The 21,749-nt window shown below is 42.7% G+C and overlaps 1 protein-coding gene across 3 annotated transcripts in view; it reads left to right on the top strand.

Moving 5' to 3' along the window:
- Positions 1 to 21,749, top strand: part of METTL4 (methyltransferase 4, N6-adenosine) — a 189,529-nt gene that overhangs the window by 30,947 nt on the left and 136,833 nt on the right. For all 3 annotated transcript variants that reach the window (XM_088469633.1, XM_088469634.1, XM_088469635.1), the window contains exon 3: positions 17,273 to 17,651. In XM_088469633.1, the coding sequence (XP_088325759.1) occupies positions 17,273 to 17,651 (379 nt within the window). The remainder of the gene's footprint in view (positions 1 to 17,272; positions 17,652 to 21,749) is intronic.

Below are 21,749 nucleotides of genomic sequence, written 5' to 3'. Positions count from 1 at the left end.
GTTGACAGCAAAGACACTTTTTCTCCTTGCTATCTCCTCAGCTCGTAGAGTTTCTGACTTGGCAGCACTGTCATGTTGCTCTCCATATTTGATTAAATAGCTGTCCTTCGTACTAAGGCGGGTTATCTGCCAAAGGTAGTATCCTGTTTCCATATAAATGAGGAAATTGTAGTCCCGGCTTTTCAGTCTTCAAACCTGTCTACAGGTGAAGCTTCCCTGGATGTGGTTCGAGCCCTTCATATCTACGTGGATCGTACCAGCTCCATCAGGAAATCAGATTCGCTCTTTGTTTATATGGGTTTCACAAACGAGGATGGCCAGCTAACAAACAGACTTTGGCTCCGCTGGCTGCGTACGACTATTGCTCAAGTCTATATACAGGCTGATCTCTCTGTTCCTAACAAGGTGACATCACATTCTACTCGGTTTGTCGGAACGTCGTTGGCGGTTAGACATGGCGCCTCGGCTGAACAGCTGTCCAAGGCAGCCACTTGGTCTTCCGTCCATACCTTTATCAAATTCTATGCATTTGATACTTTTGCCTCCCAGGATGCTTCCTTTGGGCGGCGGATTCTTCTCTCTGCTCAGGAGCATCCCCACCCTTAAGGGAACTGCTTTAGGACATCCCCAGAAAATCAGAGTTATGGTATAACATACCTTAGATAACTCTTTCGTCGAGGTCCATAGGGTCCACAGAGCACCCTCACTGACGCACCAGGCCTCAGTTGGGATCTGTTCTTTGCTATTTTGTATCACTCATTCCCTCTTCGTACTTTGAGTGTTTCTTGGGTACATTGTATTTCCTTCTCCACTTTCCGTCTCTTGCTGTTAGGCTTGTTTACAAACTGAATGCCTGTGGCTGGAGGCAGGGTATATAGGGAGGAGGACCGATGCATGCTGGGAGCTTTAAAGCTGTAGCTGTTGGTTGCAATGGATCTCTCCAACTACATACCCCAAGGTAGATTCTGTGGACCCTATGGACCTCGAAGAAAGTTAGCTAAGGTATGTTATACCATAACTCTGATTTTCTGCATGTGGACACAAAAGGAAATGCACTCGTATGCCTAAAATTTACTTGGCTGGGGACTACACTCACTGGATGGTGCAAACCTTTGTACCCAGTATGTGATTCTATTTTAGTGACCCTTATCTAACGTTCACTGCACAAGTGATATCTGGTTGCTGTGGTTATGGTGTTTACTCTACTCTATATAGGACAGTGAGTTATGCTGGTTACACACTTGGTCGGGACCACAGACCTATCTGACGATTGCATATACACTTGCCAATCGTCCGACCGCCAGGTCTCTGCAGCATGTGTACGGGCGATCGGCAGGACGCCCGTGCACCAGCAGATGCTCAGCTATATCGGGCATTTGCTGTGCTGTACAGCCAATGCGATATGTCTGTGAAAGATATCGCAGATATATTGCGGTTACACAATTGCCGATACGCTCACGATATATATCGGCCAATTGATGATTGAACGGCCAATATATCTCCCGGTGTGTACCAAGCTTTAGACTAATATTGATTATAATATTGTAAGATGTTGTGTTTTTTTTTTTTTTTTTTTTTTTTTTACTACAAGACTTATAAAATTGCTAAAAATATGTTGCACTGAGTTGATGATGCCATTACCCTTTGATTATAACAGTATACATTAAATATTCTAATGACAGATAATTACTTTCATTGATGAACCTACATTTTAGTTCCCAAATACTAAGGGGTCTATGTACTAAGCAGTGATAAGTGACAGAGTGAAAAGTGATAAGTGCCAGCCAATCAGCTTCCAACTGCCATCTCACAGGCTGTGTTTGAAAAATTACAGTTGGGAGCTGATTGGCTGGCACTTATCACAGACTTACCACATTTCACTCTGTCACTTATCACTGCTTAGTACACAGACCCCTTAATGTGTACTGTCTGATAATTCTGACATCTCTTTAAGAATCCAAACATTGTATCTAAACCATAATGGGCAAGAGACTAGGCTCATTGGCTATATGTTATATTATTTATGTATTTTCTACTGATATTTGGTAGTCCATGATTTAATTCTAGTTTAGCTGTTACTTGATTTACTGTGGTCTATTGAGTCAGATGTCATGTTGGCAGTTTAGATTCCATTTCATGTTGATATAGATCCCAAATGACTTTTGTGCATACAATGATTTATGCGACTGGCGCCGTTAGCAAAACTGGACATATATAAATTTGCCTGTACCCACTGAACATCCGGCAGCAAGAATATCTATTTTCAGGTGACTCAGGTTTGACACATTTGGTTTTAAAACACCACACACATTTCAAGAAATGAATCACAATTTCTTAGCTGGGAAAATAGTAAAATAATGATATCAATCGAGAGCTACTTTTCCCCACAGTGGAGCACAGGATAACTGTCTGCTGCGGAGAGCTATGTGGCTGACAGAGGGAATTACTGTCCATGCTTGACTCATATAATGCAGATAAACTTCAAAGCTTTAATAGCAATAGAAACTCATTCACAAGATATTGGCCCTGTAGAATTTTTATTCGAAATATGTTGGCATATGCACTGATCAGATTTAAGCAGCAATCCTGAATAACAAAGGTGTTCAGAATACATTCAGTAATCTGAGTCATACAGATGTGTCCACAGACACCTATCCTCACATAGCCCCGCTTAGCACAACATGGAATTTGCCACTCAGCCGCGCCAAAACACTAATCCTAAGTACCTAGTACATTATAAGAGTACAAAGATACAAAATCGAGGAAAAGGTACACAATCTAGGGTAAAAAGACGTATCCAATGACCCAGGTGACCCAGGGCATGCATCGTTATTCTTTATCTGCAACACTCTATCAATTTGTTTACTACAAAAACACTAAGGACCTCATTCAGAGTCGGTCGAAGCGGCCACACGGTCGTACGGGAAAAGGGGCTGGACATGCAAATAATTCCCTCGCAAGTTGCGTCCCTAAGTTCGGATCGGCTGCTGGCCGACCAAGGGGAGGAAACGGCCGGAAGACAAAAATACGCCCCCTTCTCGTACGCATTACACGTAATCTCCGGGAATATAAGGATTAATCGAGACCATCGGGAACCATCGGACCTGGTCGTAGAGCTTAAGGTTGACCATACCCTCTTTTAAGCTCTACGATCATGTCAGTGTAAAAACCACCCATGTCACATGTGCCATGATGCTACTTTGTTAATTATGCACTCCCATAAACCGTATGCACTCCCATAAAACGCCGTTCGCATGATTAGGCACGCCTGCGTTCGGATTTCCACTCCCCCGTTTTCAAGCACCTTCCCCTGTTACCACCCACAAACGCCTCATTGTCACTCTGTTCAAGGAGCGAGAAATTTCTGATCGTAGCCGCTAGTTTGCGCACGTGCATTGTGAACTTTACGCATGCGCAGTATAGCGAACATCGGTGGCGTACGACTGTGCGGCCGCTTCGACCGACTCTGAATGAGGTCCTAAGTACCTAGTACATTATAAAAGTATGAAGACTCAAAATAGAGGAAAAGGTAATCTAGGGTAAAAAGGCAAAAGACATATCCAATACTAGTGACCCACGCCATGCATCGTTATTCTGTATCTGCAACTTTATACCAGTTGGTTTGCTACAAAATTACTAATCCTAGTTGGAATAGAACATAAAGCGTTCTCAGCGCATTGGACTACACGGTTCTAGCAAATGCCATAAGACTTTGTTAAAACAATGAGTGATCCCTGAATTCTCATATACACAGGTATTCTTTAATAGATCAATAAAACAATGCAAGAGAATGGACCTGTACACAAACACATTGAAAAGTGTTTGGTTTGCTTTGTGTCAGAACACTATGCTGTAGGGAGCCTGTGAGACATGTTAATAAATACTCTGTTTAAACATCTTGCCTGTCATGGTTGCATCATATGCTACCGCACCAGTCTGGACGTTTCCTGATATGGTCACTTATGATGCGCCTAGTTAGAAACGCCCATTGGGTGGCTGCTGGAAGATAATCTTCCAGCAGCCATCAATCTCAAAGGGACGTTCTGGCCCCTCTGCACCATTGAATTCTCCTCCATTGTTTACCAATCACTGCGGGTCGCTGTAATTGACAGCCCTGCAGCACCCCCCCACCGTGTGGCTGCAGTGCTGAGCCGACGCCAGTAATATGTAAATCAGACTGTCCCACTGTGTTTACCTGGCGGCTGCAGAGAGGACCAGCCACTGGGGACATATAAACCTAGCAGAGCACCGGCAGCCAGTGTGTACAGATTGACACTTCTTTATTGGTCACACTAAGGCAGGCAGGGGACAGGGTGCCTGTCAGAAAACGACACTACAGCGCACGCAGGAAAAGGCGTGGTCACTCAGAAATAAATATATTTTAAATAAAATTGTGCTTCATAAGTTTTAAATATATTTTCTTGACCAATTTCATAAAATACCTGAAAATCTTACATTTTTTTGAAAAAATTAGCCAGTTAAGTGGTTAAAGCAAGGACAAGCACAATGTATTCTCCATGCTTTAAATTGTGTTTTTTTTTTTTTTTAATACCATGAAGATGCTTTTCCTCTAGCCTAGTGTAATCGTGCTCCATTTTTTACTCCTTTTATTTACCTACAGTATACACCAAGTGACACTATAGTATGCCATTGCTAAATAGGTGGTTGCCATTAGAATTTCTTTTTTATCGGACAAACAGGTCCTAGGACCCACCTTTGGTCTAAATACACTTGATGCATAAGCATTTCCATAGATGTAGACACCCGGCATTTCCCCGGCGCCCGGCATCCCGATCGTAGTGATGCCGGGCGCCGCGAGCGGACAGCCGCGGGGGGGGAGGGTTAGGTTTAGGGCTCCCGGGGGGGGGGGGGAACTAGGGTTAGGCATCCCCCCGGGAGGGTTAGGGTTAGGCTAGGGGGAGGGAGGGTTAGGGTTAGGGACATCGGGGGGGGGGGACTTAGGGTTTGGCACCCCCCCAAGGGACTTAGGTTTAGGCAGCTGGGAAGGGGGTGGTTAGGGTTAGGCACTTGGGGGGAGGTTAGGGTTAGGCACCCCTAAGGAGGGTTAGGGTTAGGGGGGTTAGGTTAGGTTAGACAATACTTACCTAAGAATACTTTCCACTGATTTGCGACCTCACCTCCACCCTGGTTACCTTCTCTTATGATGGATTAGGCTTGGTCTGTTTCCTCTGGTAAGGAGATCAAATCAGTGCGGGAGCTGTTCAATTAGGAGGTTATAAACCTCATAACTTGCATAGAGAGAGAGAATTTTGAATTTTAGTGCTCACCTTAATAATGAAAATGTCAGTACACAAATTGATGCGTTACTGTAGTCTGGTTAGACTATAATGACATGTGATATTCTAGACCAGGGGTCTTCAACCTTGGCCCTCCAACTGCTGTGGAACTACACATCCCAGCATGCACTGCCATAGTTTTAGCATGCTGTTATATTGAAAAGGTGGCAGTGCATGCTGGGATGTGTAGCTCCTCAGCAGCTGGAGTGCCAAGGTTGAAGACCCCTGTTCTAGACTGTTTTCTTCTTTGATCCTCTATGGCAGCCTCACCTTGGGATATAGGACCTGTTCTCCTAGTATAGATGGGAAGTTGTTTTCAGCGACCGCCTCCCCCTGCTGTATGTATTCCGGCCCCCCCCTCCTTTTCTTTTTCTTCTGGTCTCCTAACAGTATAGCTAGAGAGTAGGGAAGTTTATTTTAAATAGGGCTTCACTCTATAATATGTTGCCCAGTGTGCCCGTTTTGCCGCAGAGGCGGGGTGACACCCCAGGATGATCGTAATTAAGGGGGATGGCTGAGAACCAGTACTATACAGATGCTACCAGAGAACAGATGATGTACTGTATATCTCCCACATACGGAAAGGGGTTTCCTATCTGGGAGGAGCTGCAGTAGATGCTGGAATTTTAGCTTCAATAGTGGAACGTAGGGCCCTTTGGTTAAGATCCTGGAAGGCTGATACAGGATCAAAGAAGGCGCTGGAAGTCTTACCTTTCTATGGAAAGGTACATTTTAGAGCAGAGTTGGATAAAGTAATGTCTACTCTGGTGGCTTCAAAGTCAGCAGGTTTGCCATCTACAGCATCTATAAAGTCTAGGCAGGTTTCTTTTCAGTCCTCAGGGACGAGCAACGGAACGGGTTTCCTCTAAGCCGAATAGTTTCCGCAAGACAACTAGGCGACAAACTATGAGGTCTGGCCCGGCAAGACGTCCAGCTTTTAAACCGGACGACAAGCCCTCAGCCCAATGGGGGGCCTCCACCTGGGGGATCCCAGGGTGAGAGGCAGACTTCTTCAGTTTGTGGATTATTGGCGTCAAACAACAACAGATGCCTGGGTCCGAAAAGTGGTCCTTTCAGGAGACATCCTCACCAGAAGTTTTTTTGCATAGATCCATCAAATACGGTCAGGGCCTTGGCCCTTCAGGAAGCCATTCACTCCCTGCTGCAGGCAGGGGTAATCATCTCGGTTCCTGTGTTGCAACAGTGAAGGAGTTATTATTACAATCTATTCCTGGTTCAGAAACCGAATGAGGCTCATCGTCCTATACAGAATCTAAAAACTCTCAACAGGTTTATCCATGTACCCAAGTTTCGTATGGAAACTCTCTGGTCAATTATTTTGGCAATAGAGCCAGGGGATTACATGGTTTCCCTGGACATTCAGGATGCATATCTGCATGTTCCTATTACACCATCCCACCAACAATTTTTACGGTTTGCTGTCCTTTACCAACATTGCCAATTTCAGGCTCTATCCTTTGGCCTATCTATGGCTCCCCGGGTATTTACCAAAATAGCGGTCATGACTGCCTAACTCAGGCGTCAGGGAGTCCAGAATCCTGCCATATCTGGACAACCTTCTGATATTGGCGCAGACTTCGGTTGTTTTACAAAACCATCTTCAACTGACCATAGCCTGTCTACAAAAGCACGGCTGGATCATCAATTGGAAGAAATTATTGCTTTTTCCAACACAGCAGATGGTACATCTGGGAGCTCTTCTGGATTCTCGGGCACATATGGTGTTTCTACCAGAGGACAAGATTGTGGCCCTATAATTACAAGTACGCACGTTGCTACAAAAGCAAAGGGTATCCATTCGCAAGTCCGATGGTCAAGGCCATTGCGACCATCTTTTTGGCGGCTCGCATATGCTGTGGGTGGTCACCCACAGCTATACGAGCGGCCAGGAGGCCGCTCCATTTTCATGGAGGAGGGCCCTGATTCAGAGCGAGCAGCTCTAAATCCGGCCCTTATTCTCCTCGCTATCTCTTCTGCATGCAGAGGCTTTGATTTGGCAGCTTTTTCTTGTCACTCCCCATTTTTTATTTTTCTTTAGGGTAAAGCTGTTCTTCGTACAAGGGAGGGTTACCTTCCTAAGGTAGTGTCCCATTTTCATGTGAATTAAGAAATTGTAGTTCCAGCTTTTTACGCTCCAGACCTCAATGTAGGTGAAGCCTCCTTTGATATAGTTTGTGCTTTCCGTATTTATGTGGAGCGTACAGACTCTGTTAGAAAATCAGATGCTCTATTATTTTATATGGTTTTCACAAACGAGGATGGCCAGCTAACAAGCAGACTCTGGCGAGATGGCTACGCATGGCTATCTCTCAGGTGTACACACAGGCTGATCTCCCTGTCCCAAACACAGTGACAGCACATTCTACTCGGTCCGTAGGGCCATTGTGGACATTTAGTCGTGGTGCCTCTGCTGAACAATTGTTCAAGGCAGCCATGTGGTCTTATTTCCACACTTTTCTTTGGTTCTATGCCTTTTATACTTTTGCCTCTGAAGATGCTTCCTTTGGGCGACGAGTTCTCCTTTTTCCTCAGGAGCGTCCCCTCCCCTAGGGGAACTGCTTTGGGACTTCCCCATGGTATCCCTGTGGATCCCTATGGACCCTGAAGAAGAAGAAGAAAATTAGAGTTATGGTAGACTTACCTAGATAACTCCTATTCTTCGAGGTCCATAGGGTCCACAGGGCACCAACCCAGACGCACCTGGCTGCATGGGTAATTTTTCTTTCGGTCACATATTCCATCATTTTGTGTAAGAGTGTTTCTGGTGTAGGATTGCTCTTCCTTCTACTCTTTCCTGCTACTGCCTTGAGGCTTATTAACTAAACTGGTGGCCTATGGCTAGGGGCGGGGTATACAGTATATGGAGGAGGGCCCAAGGCATCCTGGGAGCTGCAGCTTTAATTGTTTGGTGCCTGGATCTCTCCAACCATAATATCCCCATGGTATCCCTATGGACCTTGAAGAAAAGGAGTTAAGTCTACCATAACTCTAATTTTTACCTTTACAGTGATTAGTCGCCATTAATTGTAGTGTAGGGGAATTACTATGTACCTGTCACACTGCAGCAATTCCATAGTGATTAATTCTGCATGCACAAAAATAATTTGCAAATCCATTGAAGTACCTTTGAAAACTTTTAAAAAGGAATTATATATATTTTTTAATATCGCATCAAATATCATGGTTTATTATGTTGTAAAATTTGATTTATTCATTTTATTTTAAAAGGTAATTGCCAGGACTTTGACTATTTCAGTACATAAAGATAAACTACACTTGCCGAAGTTCCATTGTGGTTGTTGGAGGATCGATCCTAGTTGCTGGCGTTCATCACATGCAGTGTGCAGACAGTTAAAGTGATCATCTGTTTCTTAGGTGTCGTCAGGTTGTTGGATTCCTTGTTTGCTTATTATTCCAAACCTGATTTCTATTTGGGTCACATGTTCTGAACTTCCTATGAATCACAGACCTCTAGTATAAAGCCTGTTACTAACTATACCTCATTGTCTGTGCAACGTTACTTTCAGGTCTTCCTTGGACTCCTGCCAGATCCCCGCTGTGCATGGTGTATGCTGTGGACCTCGCTACATTTCTGCTCGTGTTCCGGTTCAAGTTCTGATTCAGGTTATCAGCTGCACTACAGAGCTCAGCATTACCATTGTCTTTCTGTTGGTATCCTGCTCTATTACTACTATTCCATTCTATGCTACACTATTTTGGTTTACTTGTTATTGACTCATACGGACACTGGGGTTACTTCTTCTACAGTTGTCAACTGCACCGTTGCAGTCTATCCTTACCGGAACCCCATTACGCCGCCGGGCTCAACCCTGCTCCGGACCTTCATTACACCGCCGGGCTCAACCCTGCTTCGGACCTTCATTACACCGCCAGGCTCAACCCTGCTTCGGACCTTCATCACATTGCAGGGCTCAACCCTGCTCCAGACCTTCATCACATCGCAGGGCTCAACCCTGCTCTGGACCTTCATCACATCGCAGGGCTCAACCCTGCTCTGGATCTTCTTCCTGCCGCAGGGCTCAACCCTGCTTCGGACCTTCATCACATCGCAGGGCTCAACCCTGCTCCGGATCTTCTTCCTGCCGCAGGGCTCAACCCTGTTCCAGATTTCCATCACGTCTCAGGGCTCAACCAAATTCCGGACCCTCATTACGTCTCAGGGCTCAACCCTGTTCCGGATCTTCATTACATGTCAAGGCTTAACCTCGTTCCGGATCTTGTTACATCTCGGCTCAACTCTGTTCCGGATCTCCGTCACGCTACAGGGCTAAACCTTGTTATTGACCTCCATCCTCCTGAGGTCCTAGCCTCGTGTCGGACTCGGGGTTTCACCCCACAGCAGTTCAGTGTGTACTTTGAACTTTGTTTCTCACAGGGGCATTCCCCTGCACCTGTTAGTGCATGTCATGAACTTATAGAGATTTAATGTGGAACTTTGCTATACAGTTTTTGTTCTTGAATAAATTCTATTCACTTATTTCGTGCCAGTGATATTTCATGAAAAGGTCATTCCTAAAACCACCTCAGTTTATATTTCCTAGTAAGCCTGACTCTTCCCAGGAGTCTCAAGTGTGTGTGTGTGTGTGTGTGTGTGTGTGTGTGTGTAGCCGTGACAGTAATTCTATACCTTGTTCCTGGTACATATAACACAAAGGGGCCCATTTATCATTCTATATTTGCAGTTATATCCCCTAGAACAGGTTAATCGCAAATAATAAGTTTACCCTGGATCTACATCCCCCATAAGTTTCTATGGGGCATGCGATGCTGCCAAATGAAACATGGCGTTCGCCTCTGTAGCCTATGATCTACACTGTGCATAATTAGCCAGCGGGACTGCATGCGCAGGGGTCCGGCTGCTCTTTGGGCACATGGCATGGACAGGCTCCTTTCAGCGCTCGAGTCCCTGCATGTGCCGGGTGATACTTTTTGGTGATATGATTGTATTTTGCAATGCGATCATGGGTGGTAATGTCCCAGATTGCATATGCCATCATTAATAAATGGGCCCAAACACTGTCCAGTTATGTGATGCCAGGAACTCAGCCGTTCACCTTTATGCTCTGCTGAGGTGTCTCCGTAGTGCTCCTTAAAGGAGCTGTGTCACATCTCCCCTTGTAACCCTAATTGGGATCGGGTCAGAATGTCGACAATCAGAAGATTGTCAACATTTGTTGATATGGACTTTAGGTCTACATTGAAAAATGTTGACATGGTTAAATGACTATATGTTCATAATGCCCACATTTAACATGTCAACACCAGAATGTGTACATACAGTGTTTTTGTTAGGGTTAAGCTAAATTATGCAAAAATCCCTTAATGTCTACTTTTAACCTGTCAATACCAGACTGTCAACATAATGAATGTCCAATTTTCATACCACTCCCCCCTAAGTTTGTGTACAGGAAAGCAAGAGGTTTTGCTACTTTTTATTTTTGAAGTCGGAGAATACTTTAAGAATTGTTGTTCCATCGGTCTTTAGTTAGAAGCTAAAGTTACAAAATTATAATACTACCTCACATGAAGCAATTTTGACAAGAAAAAACTTGTCACAGCAATAGAAATATTGGTTCTGGACGTAAAAGAATGTGCATGTGTTTTATAAAAATGTAAATCTCAAAAAGGTTCTGACGCTGGCTTTGATACCTGCTGCTGCTGCCTGGGCTAAGTGGCGGGTACACAGAGGACATTAGTGCTATTGTGGATGGATCTCTAAGGAGCTTCGCTTTTATTCAAAGAACATTCTCCACCTTTTTCATAGTGGTTTTTTTTTTTTATGCAATAAGAGTGTTTCTCAGTGCCTCTGCTGTGGTGACGGAAAAGTTAAGCACGTCTTCTCAGTTCCCGTAATCTGATTTTCGAGACGACATTTAGGACTATATGAGCTTTGCTGATCACCGTACACATCATTTCAATAAAAAGAAAGCAAATTTTCAGCCTCTGTTCATTGCTCCACATAGCTAAGTCCACAGCAGGAGATTTATATTTTATAGTCTGCAAGATTTGTTTTCCAATAATGGTTCCAGTCTGTACTGTTCTTCAGTAAAACCATCAAAGTATTTTCTTTTTTAAAACATAGCATGGAGCATAACTCTTAAGCTATATAGTGTGACAGAATGGGACAAATTCCAACATCTTTAGGTTTTTTAAGTTCTTTTTATATCAAAATGTTTCTGTATTTTTCCGGGAAAAGTGCCATTGTGTTAGTGCTCTGCGTGAATGTCTGCAAAATAAATGTTAATGATGATAATTCTCTAAGTTCTATGTGAAAGGAATCTCTTTTGTTTCTATGAACAGTATAGATTATGCCCCCACGAAGTGCTCTGCTTGTGAGGTTGAAGCCTTGAATTTGATTATAAAACCCTTCTGATGTAGTAAAAGTCTGCAAACAAGATCTGCATGAATAATATATGTTACTGAATTTTTCATTGACTGAATTACGGAATGTTTTCTAGAAGGAATCTCTTCACAACATGCATAATTTAGAGGTAATAATGGCAGTTGCTTTTACAAGAGTACAGTAACTTGTTCTAAGAATGGGAACATTGAATACAATTCAAGCATAGATATTTGTGGTTTATTTATGAAAAAAATTTTAATCAAGTAAATATGTACATATTCCAGTTTCCCTAAAAACACAACGCAAGGACCCTACAGTGTTTTTTTTTTTTTTTCTTTTTCTTCTATCCTTACATTGTTGTATAACTGCTACTATAATTATCACCAGCATGCTTCGATACAAGGGTCACTAGAAGTGGTTTTACCTGTTCCATCTATGCTAAGTAAATACTGTGTCATGGAGTCCGTTCTAAAATGCACATCTGTGTAGTAAGTAATTCAAAAGCAATTGAATAAAATCCTAATGCTATGGTTAGCATAATTAGGCAGCAGGTCATTATAGTAATATGCACATAATTTATGTCTGTTATGAACAACATCTTGTATGGGATTTGTGACACGTTTGTGAATTGCATCCAGAAATATTTAAATATAAAGGAATATTTGGCAAACAACTAATGGAAACAAGAGGAGTGTTAAATACCAATTCTCATTAGCTTCATGACAGACCTATTGCTGAGACCTATTTCTTCATCAGGGTCCATAGGAGGTCCACAGGAATTACCATGGGGTGTAGTTGGTTGGAGTGAGCCGTGCACCAAACAGTTAAAGCTTTAGCTCCCAGGATACACTGACCCTCCTCCATATATACCCCGCCCCCAGCCACATGCAGCCAGTTTTTTTGTTTAGTGCTGACAGAAGCAGAAGCACCTTTGAGAACAGTTGGGCTGTGTTCGACAGCCCCAAGCTGTTTTATGTTTTCAAGTATTTACTTTGTTTCTGAGTAAGTCCGAGAGGTCCGGTGATTACGGCGGGCACCAGCGGAGCTTGGCTAGCGCTTCCCTGGGAGACCCTGGACTGCAGCCGGATAACGGGGATGTTAGGTAATGTAATTCCCTGATTGTGGGGAATTGCGTTGTTATGCAGTCCTTACCTCCGGCTGTGGAGACCAGCCGTAGGTCACTGTTGTGGGGCGACTGGTGCGTCCGCTCCCCCACTACACCACCAGGGCAATAAAACTCTGGCATCTGGGGCCTTTGGGGGTTAATACAGCAGTGGGGAAGTAAGCTGCTCCTCCTACACCCTCCTCCCTAATGAGACGCTCATGTGCCTTTTAATCAGGGCCTGTTCCTTTGGATCTTCGGGTCCTGTCTCCCTGTATACCTCTCCCTGGAGCCAGGTTATACAGCACTCAAATCCTAGCAGCCTAGTGTTGATTGATTAATTGATTCAGTGCCCATTGCAAGTATATTTATATTTGTATTTATATGCATTGTGTGACTTGTGCTAGCTCTGCTGTGGTGATATACTGCCTTTTAACTTTCTGATTGTCAGTTATACAGTATCTATCCCTGCTGCTCTTTCTTAACCCATCACTACCAGGTGTGTAGGGGTTCATTTGTACTTCATTTACTTTGTATTTGTGAAGGGTCTCACATTGCATTATTAGCTATACACTGTATTGTGTGCTGCTTACTGGTATTACTAGGTCTTCAAAAGGCAAGGTTATACAGGAGGCTGCGGCCCCTGTGCTGGTTACATGCATAACCTGTTCAGCAGGCTTGTCCTCTCAGGATATTGTGCAGGATGGTCCGTGTGCTAAATGTCATGTACCTCCTCTCCAGCTTAACTTAACAGTACCGGTGCAGGAGCCACCTTCGGTGTGATCCTTTGCACAGATTATGACAAAGTTAGTGGATTGCTTATCAGCTCCCTCGCTTCCTCCCACTGTGGGGTACACACAGCAGTTACAGCTTGCTAGGTTGGGTACCCCCTATGCATTCTTCCTGGATGGATGCTTATACCCACCCAGCTCAGGATATGGCGCATACGTATGCCGCCTTTCAGCAAGATATGTTATAGGCAGACAGACCATTAGCCAACAAAGCACACAGGTGGCCTGTATTATTTCAGTCTGTCCAGCGTTCAAATTCTGACATCATCTGTGGAAATACAAGATGGTTCCAGCGCTTTCTATGATCTATCCTATAAATTTGTTTGATGGTGTTCTCGATGTATTCAGAGATGTGTACAAAAAAAAAAAGGGCAATATCGTGTAATGGCGTAAAAAAAAAAAGTTAAATTTTTTAAGAAAAATAAACGCACTCACCATTTACTGGTGGGTGATGGGCGTTGGACACAATTTTAACCGTGGTCCTGCAGTGCTTGCAAAACGCAACATAGATCTTTTGGGTCACTCCATAGATGGGGGAAAACACATATGACAAGCTTCCATAGTGCAAATCAGTAAACCCAATACAAGGTCCTACAAGGTTAAGTAGTATACTCACCTTGAATGGGGTCTGATGGAAGCCTTGGACATTTGTATTTTAAAACCGATGTCAGTCGGTCTGACTCCAGCCTGGCCCAGGCGCCACTGGTTCACCGATCTATGGAGTCTCTCCATAGACACTCCTTTTCCACTTCCTCTACGGCCGGACCTGTTAGCAGAGGGTCCTTGTCTGCACTAGGACCTTCCTCGTCTGTCTTTGACGTCGTGGCTTTTGAGTTATCCCTCTTAAGAGCCAAAATTTTCTCTAGCTCTGTGGTCAGGACGAGGAAGCCTTCCTTAGCCCGCATCTGTCATAGTGGTGACTACTTCCTCTCCTAAAGCTCTATTGTCCTCTACAAGCAGAAATAGAGGTGCTATATACAGTGTCAAACATTAGTTAAAAAATACATATTCCTTTCTGTGATATCTGACAAGAAAAGGCATATCGATGGACCCAAACAATATGGAGTGCAGTACAGTTTTTAGATAATCTGATCTGCCAAATTGTCCATACAGCTGAAAGGGCAGTTATGTCATCATACATGTTTTCCATTATGGTCTTTAACATCGCTTGGGGATATGGATTTGTAACTACAACAGCATTGCATTCTTTTTTTTTTTTTTTTTTTAAAGGTGCTCATTCAGAGGTTATGATCTTTTATACCCTTTTCTGGGTGCTTGCTTTTTATTTCTTATCTATGACAGAGCTGTCCTCAGTACCCGTTGGTTACCTTCCATAAGTGGTATCCCGGGTTTTTCATTTTGATTGAAGAGTGTGTGGTTCCGTCCACACCATACTTATGTTTTTTTCCTTTGATACTTTTGCCTCTCAGGATGCTTTCATTGGGCGCAGGAATCGCCTTTCTGCTCAGGAGCGTCCCCATCCTTAGTGGAAACTACTTTAGGATGTCCCCATGGTAATCCCTGTGGACCCCCTATGGACCCAGAAGAAGAAAATAAGCATTATGGCAAGAACTTACCCTTGTTAACTCTATTTCTTCTAAGTCCATAGGGTCCACAGGGCGCCAACCATGACGTACCTGGCTTCATTGGGTATTTTTCTCTCCGTCACGTATTCCCTCATCTTTTGTGAGAGTTATGTTCTTCCTTCTCCTCTCTCCTACTTCTTCCTTGGGCTTATTTACAAAACTGGCTGCCTGTGGCTGAGGGTGGGGTATATATGGAGGAGGACCGGTGCATCCTGGGAGCTTTAACTGTTTGGTGCACGGCTCACTCCAACCAACTACACTCCATGGTAATCCCTGTGGACCGTATGGGCTTCGAAGAAATAGTTCAACAAGGGTAAGTTCTTACCAATACTCTTAATTTTCTATTCCGTGTATTGACGTATACTAGTGTGCACAGCCTTTATTTTGTTTTCTTCTGTCAGTCGGGCGCCGCTCACATACAGACTGATTTTTGTTTCAAGCCAAGGTAGTGTTCTCAATATTGGGGATTTGCTCCCAGAATCCCGGTAGGAGTATGAACTGACAGTATAAGGATCCTAATTTTCAGCACCAAACATTGCCTGCAGTTATCATAAGATCACTCACAACTAACCTCAGTGGGTCCCACTGCACCTCATCTGAAATATATCTGAAGAACTCAGTTACTATTTCTTGACCTCAGTGATGAAATTGTGCAATATACGGTACCATCTTCTTGCATACTTAACATAATATATACAATATTACTGGCACTCTATTGAAATAGAGTTCTGTATCATTTATACATGCACACAACAACCATATATTTATATCAATATACTAATTTATCGTCACTCTGCTCGTCCTTTGATTTATTAACATTTACTTATATAGTGCCAGCATTTTCCATTGTGCTTCACAGTTGGGAACAAAACAGTAATAGATCAGTAATTAAACAAGACTAGCTAACAATAGACCGAAAAAAGAGGTAAGAGGGCCCTGCTCGCAAGCTTGCAATCTATACTATGAGGTGGCTGTCAGGCTAATGGCGAAATGCTGTTGTAGTTACAAATCCTTATCCCCAAGCTATGTTAAAGACCGTACTGGAGAACATGTATAATAACATAACTGCCCTTTCAGCTGTATGGACAATTTGGCAGATCAGATATTATCTAAAAACTGTACTGCACTCCATATTGTTTGGGTCCACTGATATGCCTTTTTTTCTCAGATATCACAGAAAGGAATATGTATTTTTAATTAATGTTTAACACTGTATATAGCACCTCTATTTCTGCTTGCTGGATGACTTGTATGAAGAGCTATGTAGAGGACAACAGAGCTTTAGGAGGATGAATACTGCATTAGAGAACGTTCGGCCCACATTAGGATGTGTTACCTCTCACATGGCTACACGACTTTGCGTGCCTCCCTGATGGTTGAGGTAGGCAACTGTGGTCGCATTGTCGGACTGGATTTGGATTGGCCTGCCCTGGAGAAGGAGTTATGCCAGAGTGAGCGCTCTGTACTCTGCTCGAAGCTCCAGGATGTTTATAGGCAGGTGACTTTCCTGAGTTGTCCATCTTCCCTGAATGGTATGATGACCTGTAGTCACCACTATGCTTATCTACATCAGTTGCAAACATAACCTCTGCCATCGGTAATTTATACTGGAATTGGCTTTCATTTACACAGTTCACCGATGTGGGTGGTAATTCCAGTTTCTCTACTATGCAGAGATCTAGAGAGTAATGTTTGGGGGAAGTTCCACCTTTCAAAATATCAAATTCTTTCAGTTTCCAAAAGGAAATTGATGGAAGAACTATTTTGTCTTTTTTTTTTGTATAAATGTGATCCAAGGGGAAAGACTCTAGATGAACAGATTGTAAAAAAAAAAATAATTTTTTTTTAGCACTAGTGGTTTTTATACTGCAGCTATGTGTATAGAAACTATTTACTGCATAAAGTAAAAGATTGATGAATGTGCAACTTGTTAACAATTTAGTTGGGTTTTATAACTTGGCACAGTAATATTTATTGCATTGATGATGTTTTTATTTATTGTACTTAAAAATTGCAATTACGGAATGAATAGCTATTGTTATGCTCTGCTTTTTGTCCCACTTTTCCATTACTGGAAAAATAGTGTTTTTTTTGTTTCTTTATCATTACAGATAAGTGATGTTATTTTAGAAGGTTCACAGCTGCTCATTCAAGAAGGGTTCAAGAGAGGGCTGCTTCATCCGGCCTCAAGGACAGAAGAGGAAAAGGTTACGATTGTTACAGACAAGAGCTGTCAAAAAAGCAACTTGTCTGAACTCTGTGATTTGAACAAGCATAAGTCTTGCATTACCGTCCCTGAGTATACTGTGAATGTTGTTGGCACTGGAAATCCAGTAGGATTCTCTCAGGACACAGATTATTTATTGCGTATTACGGAAAACATGTCGGACTGGCCACAACTCGTTCATCTAGAGGGTGAAAAGTATCTCATGCCTCCCAAAAGTAGCTTTCTGTTGTCAGATATTTCAAACATGGAGCCTCTTCTACATTGTAAGTACATTGGCTACTTATGTCCATTCCCACTCTTTCTATGCATTTCCCCCTAAAGTAGCTCTAAAATTTCTTTGCATGAAAATGTTGTTTTCTGAAAATGAGGAACATAATATTCACATTTTCTTTAGTGCTATGTTACTAACCTTTTCTTTTACAGAGTTCACTCCTAGTCAGGATGTTGGTATAGAGTCAGTCAGTCATTACCTCCCATGTTCCAAAATATGAGACATAATGACCTTTCTTGACCTGGACTTATATGAAGCTAATGTGCTCCTTAGCATGTTTTTGCGGTAAATCATACATGCATTGGTGCACCTCTAGTAAAATGCCACACATGAAAGCTTCAGGATATACAAACATATCAATATCTTACTAATTCATGAACCCATGACTCTTGTGGTAGTACCAGTGTTTGACCCTTCAGCAATGTTTCAATAACTTTGTCTTTATCTTTGAAATACCTGGGCCTTCGCTTGCTAGGCAACCCAGTGCAGCATTATTCATGGATCGCATGGGCAAGACAACAGGGTAGTCCTAACTGTATTTTTATTATATTTTTAAGGTAGCAATTCAAAACAATATTTTGCACTAAATGATACACTACTTAACCAGTCGCCAGGTTAACAGTTCCCTAGTTCAGATCTTACCCACACAGTGTTCCTGGGATGAGGCAGCTCTCCACATCCCAAGATGTCAGTCCTAGCAGTCCCCTCCAATATGCCCATCCATAGACAAAACTCTCAGGTGCAATGTTTTGCAGAAGTGAGAGGGATTACAAGGCCCAACAACTCCAAGGATTGGATTTCCCTTGTAAATCTTGGAATACAATCCAACTAGCAGAAGACAAAACTTCACTCTCCAGTATCTTTTGGTAGGAGTCTAAACGCCACACCCCACAAGATCTTACACAGTACTGAACATCCAATCCACTCCTGTCCTATTAAAACAGTCATGCACAACTTGACAAACTGCGGCCCTCGCCCTCATATGCTGCCCTCTGGTGGGAGCCCCAGACAAGGCCACCTCCCTGGTGATTTTTTTTTCTCTTACAAAGATTTTTCTTTGATACATTGCATTATGGAATTAGCCAAAATGTTCAGACAATGGAGTTATCAATGTTTTTTTTAATTGTTATTATTATTATTATTATTATTATTATTATTATTAAAAAGCAAATCATACAAAAGGTCATTTAATTACTTGCAACAAATGTCTGGTATCTGTTGCATTTTAGAGAATATTTTGTATGATATACAGTGCATCTGGAAAGTATTCACTCCACATCACTTTTTCAACATTTTGTTATGTTACAGCCTTATTCCAAAATGGAATAAATTAATTTTTATTCTCAAAATTCTACACACAATACCTCATAATGACAACGTGTAAAGTTTTATATTTTTTTTTAGATTTTTGCTAATTTAATTAAAAAGAAAACAAACTACGAAATCACATGTACATAAGTATTCAGCCTTTGCCATGAAGCTCAAAATTGAGCTCAAGTGCATCCTGTTTCCACTGATCATCCTTGAGATGTTCCTAAAGCTTAATTGGAGTCTACCTGTGGTAAATTCAGTTGTTTGGACATGATTTTGAAAGGCATAGATCTGTCTATATAAGGTACCACACAAATCTGGGGAAGGGTACAGAAAAATATCTGCTGCTTTTGAAGGTCCCAATGAGCACAGTGGCCTCCATCATCCATAAATGGAAGAAGTTCCTAGAGTTGGTCGGCCGTCTAAACTGAGCGATCATGGAAGAAGGGCTCTAGTCAGGGAGGGGACCAAGAAACAGATGGTCACTCTGTCAGAGCTACAGCATTCCTCTGTGGAGAGAGGCAAACCTTCCAGAAGGACAACCATCTTTGCAGCAATCCACCAATGCGGCCTGTATGGTAGAGTGGCCAGACGGAAGCCACTCCTTAGTAAAAAGCACATGGCAGCCCGCCTGGAGTTTGCCAAATGCACCTGAAGAACTCTCAGACCATGAGATACAAAAGATTGAACTCTTTGGTGCCAATGCCAGGCTTTATGTTGGGAGTAAACCAGGCACCGCTCATCACCAGGCCAATACCATCCCTACAGGGAAGCATGGTGGTGGCAGCATCATGCTGTGTGGATGTTTTTCAGCGGCAGGAACTGGGAGACTAGTCAGGATAGAGGGAAGGATGAATGCAGCAATGTACAGAGACATCCTGGATGAAAACCTGCTCCAGAGCGCTCTTGACCTCAGACTGGGGCGACGGTTCATCTTTCAGCAGCACAACGACCCTAAGCATACATCCAAGATATCAAAGGAGTGGCTTCAGTACAACTCTGTGAATGTCCTTGAGTGGCCCAGCCAGAGCCCAGACTTGAATCCGATTTGAACATCTCTGGAGAGATCTGAAAATGGCTGTGCACCAACGCTTCCCATCCAACCTGATGGAGCTTGAGAGGTGCTGCAAAGAGGAATGGGCAAAACTGCCCAAAGATAGGTGTGCCAAGCTTGTGGTATCATAGTCAAAAATATATGAGGCTGTAATTGCTGCCAAAGGTGCATCAACAAAGTATTGAGCAAAGCCTGTGAATACTTATGTACCTGTGATTTCTTAGGTTTTTTTTTTTTAATTAAATTTGCAAAATTTAAAACTTTTTACACGTTGTCATTATGGGGTATTGTGTGTAGAATTTTGAGGACAAAAATTAATTTATTCCATTTTGGGATAAGGCTGTAACATAACAAAATGTGGAAAAAGTGAAGCGCTGTGAATATTTTCCGGATGCACTGTATATTTTCATTCCCGTAGTCAGAGCTAGACTGTGATTTTAATGACAGGCAAAGCCCACAAGTCCACATTTATTGTCTCAGGGAACACAATTATTCTCGAAGAGCCTCAGGATTGCATCTGTTTGATGGCAGCACTACTGACCTTACAGCAGTGATAGCCAATTGCTTAGAGTACAGTGATAGTACAGGAGGATGTGTTGCTATTGGGCTGGGATGGTGTTGCTACAATGGTGAGGAAATGTGTTGCTAGTGCTCCAGGAAAAAAGTGGAATGTTTTGCTACATGGGATGGCCACACACATGGTGGTGGTGCATCCGGCCTTGTGGCACTGTATAGACCTCTGTCTCCATACGACCCTTTTAATAATCCTACAAGCCCTTTTCCACTAGTAAATTGTATATTTTTAAGTAAAGTTTTATTGTGGCCCCTTCAATGAGTGCAATCTCAGTGTGGTCCTCGGGCTACAAAAGATTAAGCACCCCTGTTTAAATCATCTCAATTCCTATGATGTTGGTATTCACTCCTGTCCAGATAACTCATCTAATATGTTCCCCTGTTATTGGGTATCCCTGCATAGGGCCTGGATGTGATGCACAAGTATACTTTAGTTGTTTGCAAGTTACTCCCTGTGGTGTGAATTACAGTGTCTGAGGGGTCTATTTACTAAGCAGTGTTTGGCTGGCACCTTATCACTTTTCACTCTGTCTCCTAACACTGCTTAGTAAATAGACCCCTAAGAGGTATCTGAATAGAACAATGGAACTCTGGGAATGTTAATGAAGAGGGGGATTTATGATGATAAAGGTTCCTTCCTCTAGTAACTACTTAATTCCTCTTAGTTATTTGTGACCTCATGTTCCTTCCAGCTCTTCCTGTCTCAAAGAGAGGCAGAAAGGACATGACCATATATTGACTTCCTGTAAAACATTTGATAATTCACTTGGCACCATTTCAGAAACAAGACATGACAACCTCACTTACTGCACAATACTCTTATACACTGTCTGAAATATCCACTGATAAAGGAGAGTGAGTGCATGTGTGAGAGATGGCATATAAATAAAGGCACAACGTGTTATTGTTACTGTGAACTGCAGCTCTAAGGCAGCAATGTAAGTGTTTATAGGTTGGGTCCAAGTTGCTGGTAGCTACAGGGTGGTTAAACCGAACCAAAATCAGGATATGCCAGAGGTTAAATGCATGGGTAATCAAACTATAAGCGGTTAACCAAATGATTATCCAAAATTATAGTCCGGAACATAGCCAAGGGGAAACAGAGCTAGAGTGGTTGTTAAACAAAGCCAAAGATCAAAAGGGCCAGAAAAT

Source organism: Taudactylus pleione, unplaced genomic scaffold (assembly GCF_031769625.1).
Source record: "Taudactylus pleione unplaced genomic scaffold, aTauple2 ptg000093l, whole genome shotgun sequence".
Lineage (NCBI taxonomy): Eukaryota > Metazoa > Chordata > Amphibia > Anura > Myobatrachidae > Taudactylus > Taudactylus pleione.
This window is presented reverse-complemented; position numbering and strand designations above follow the sequence as displayed.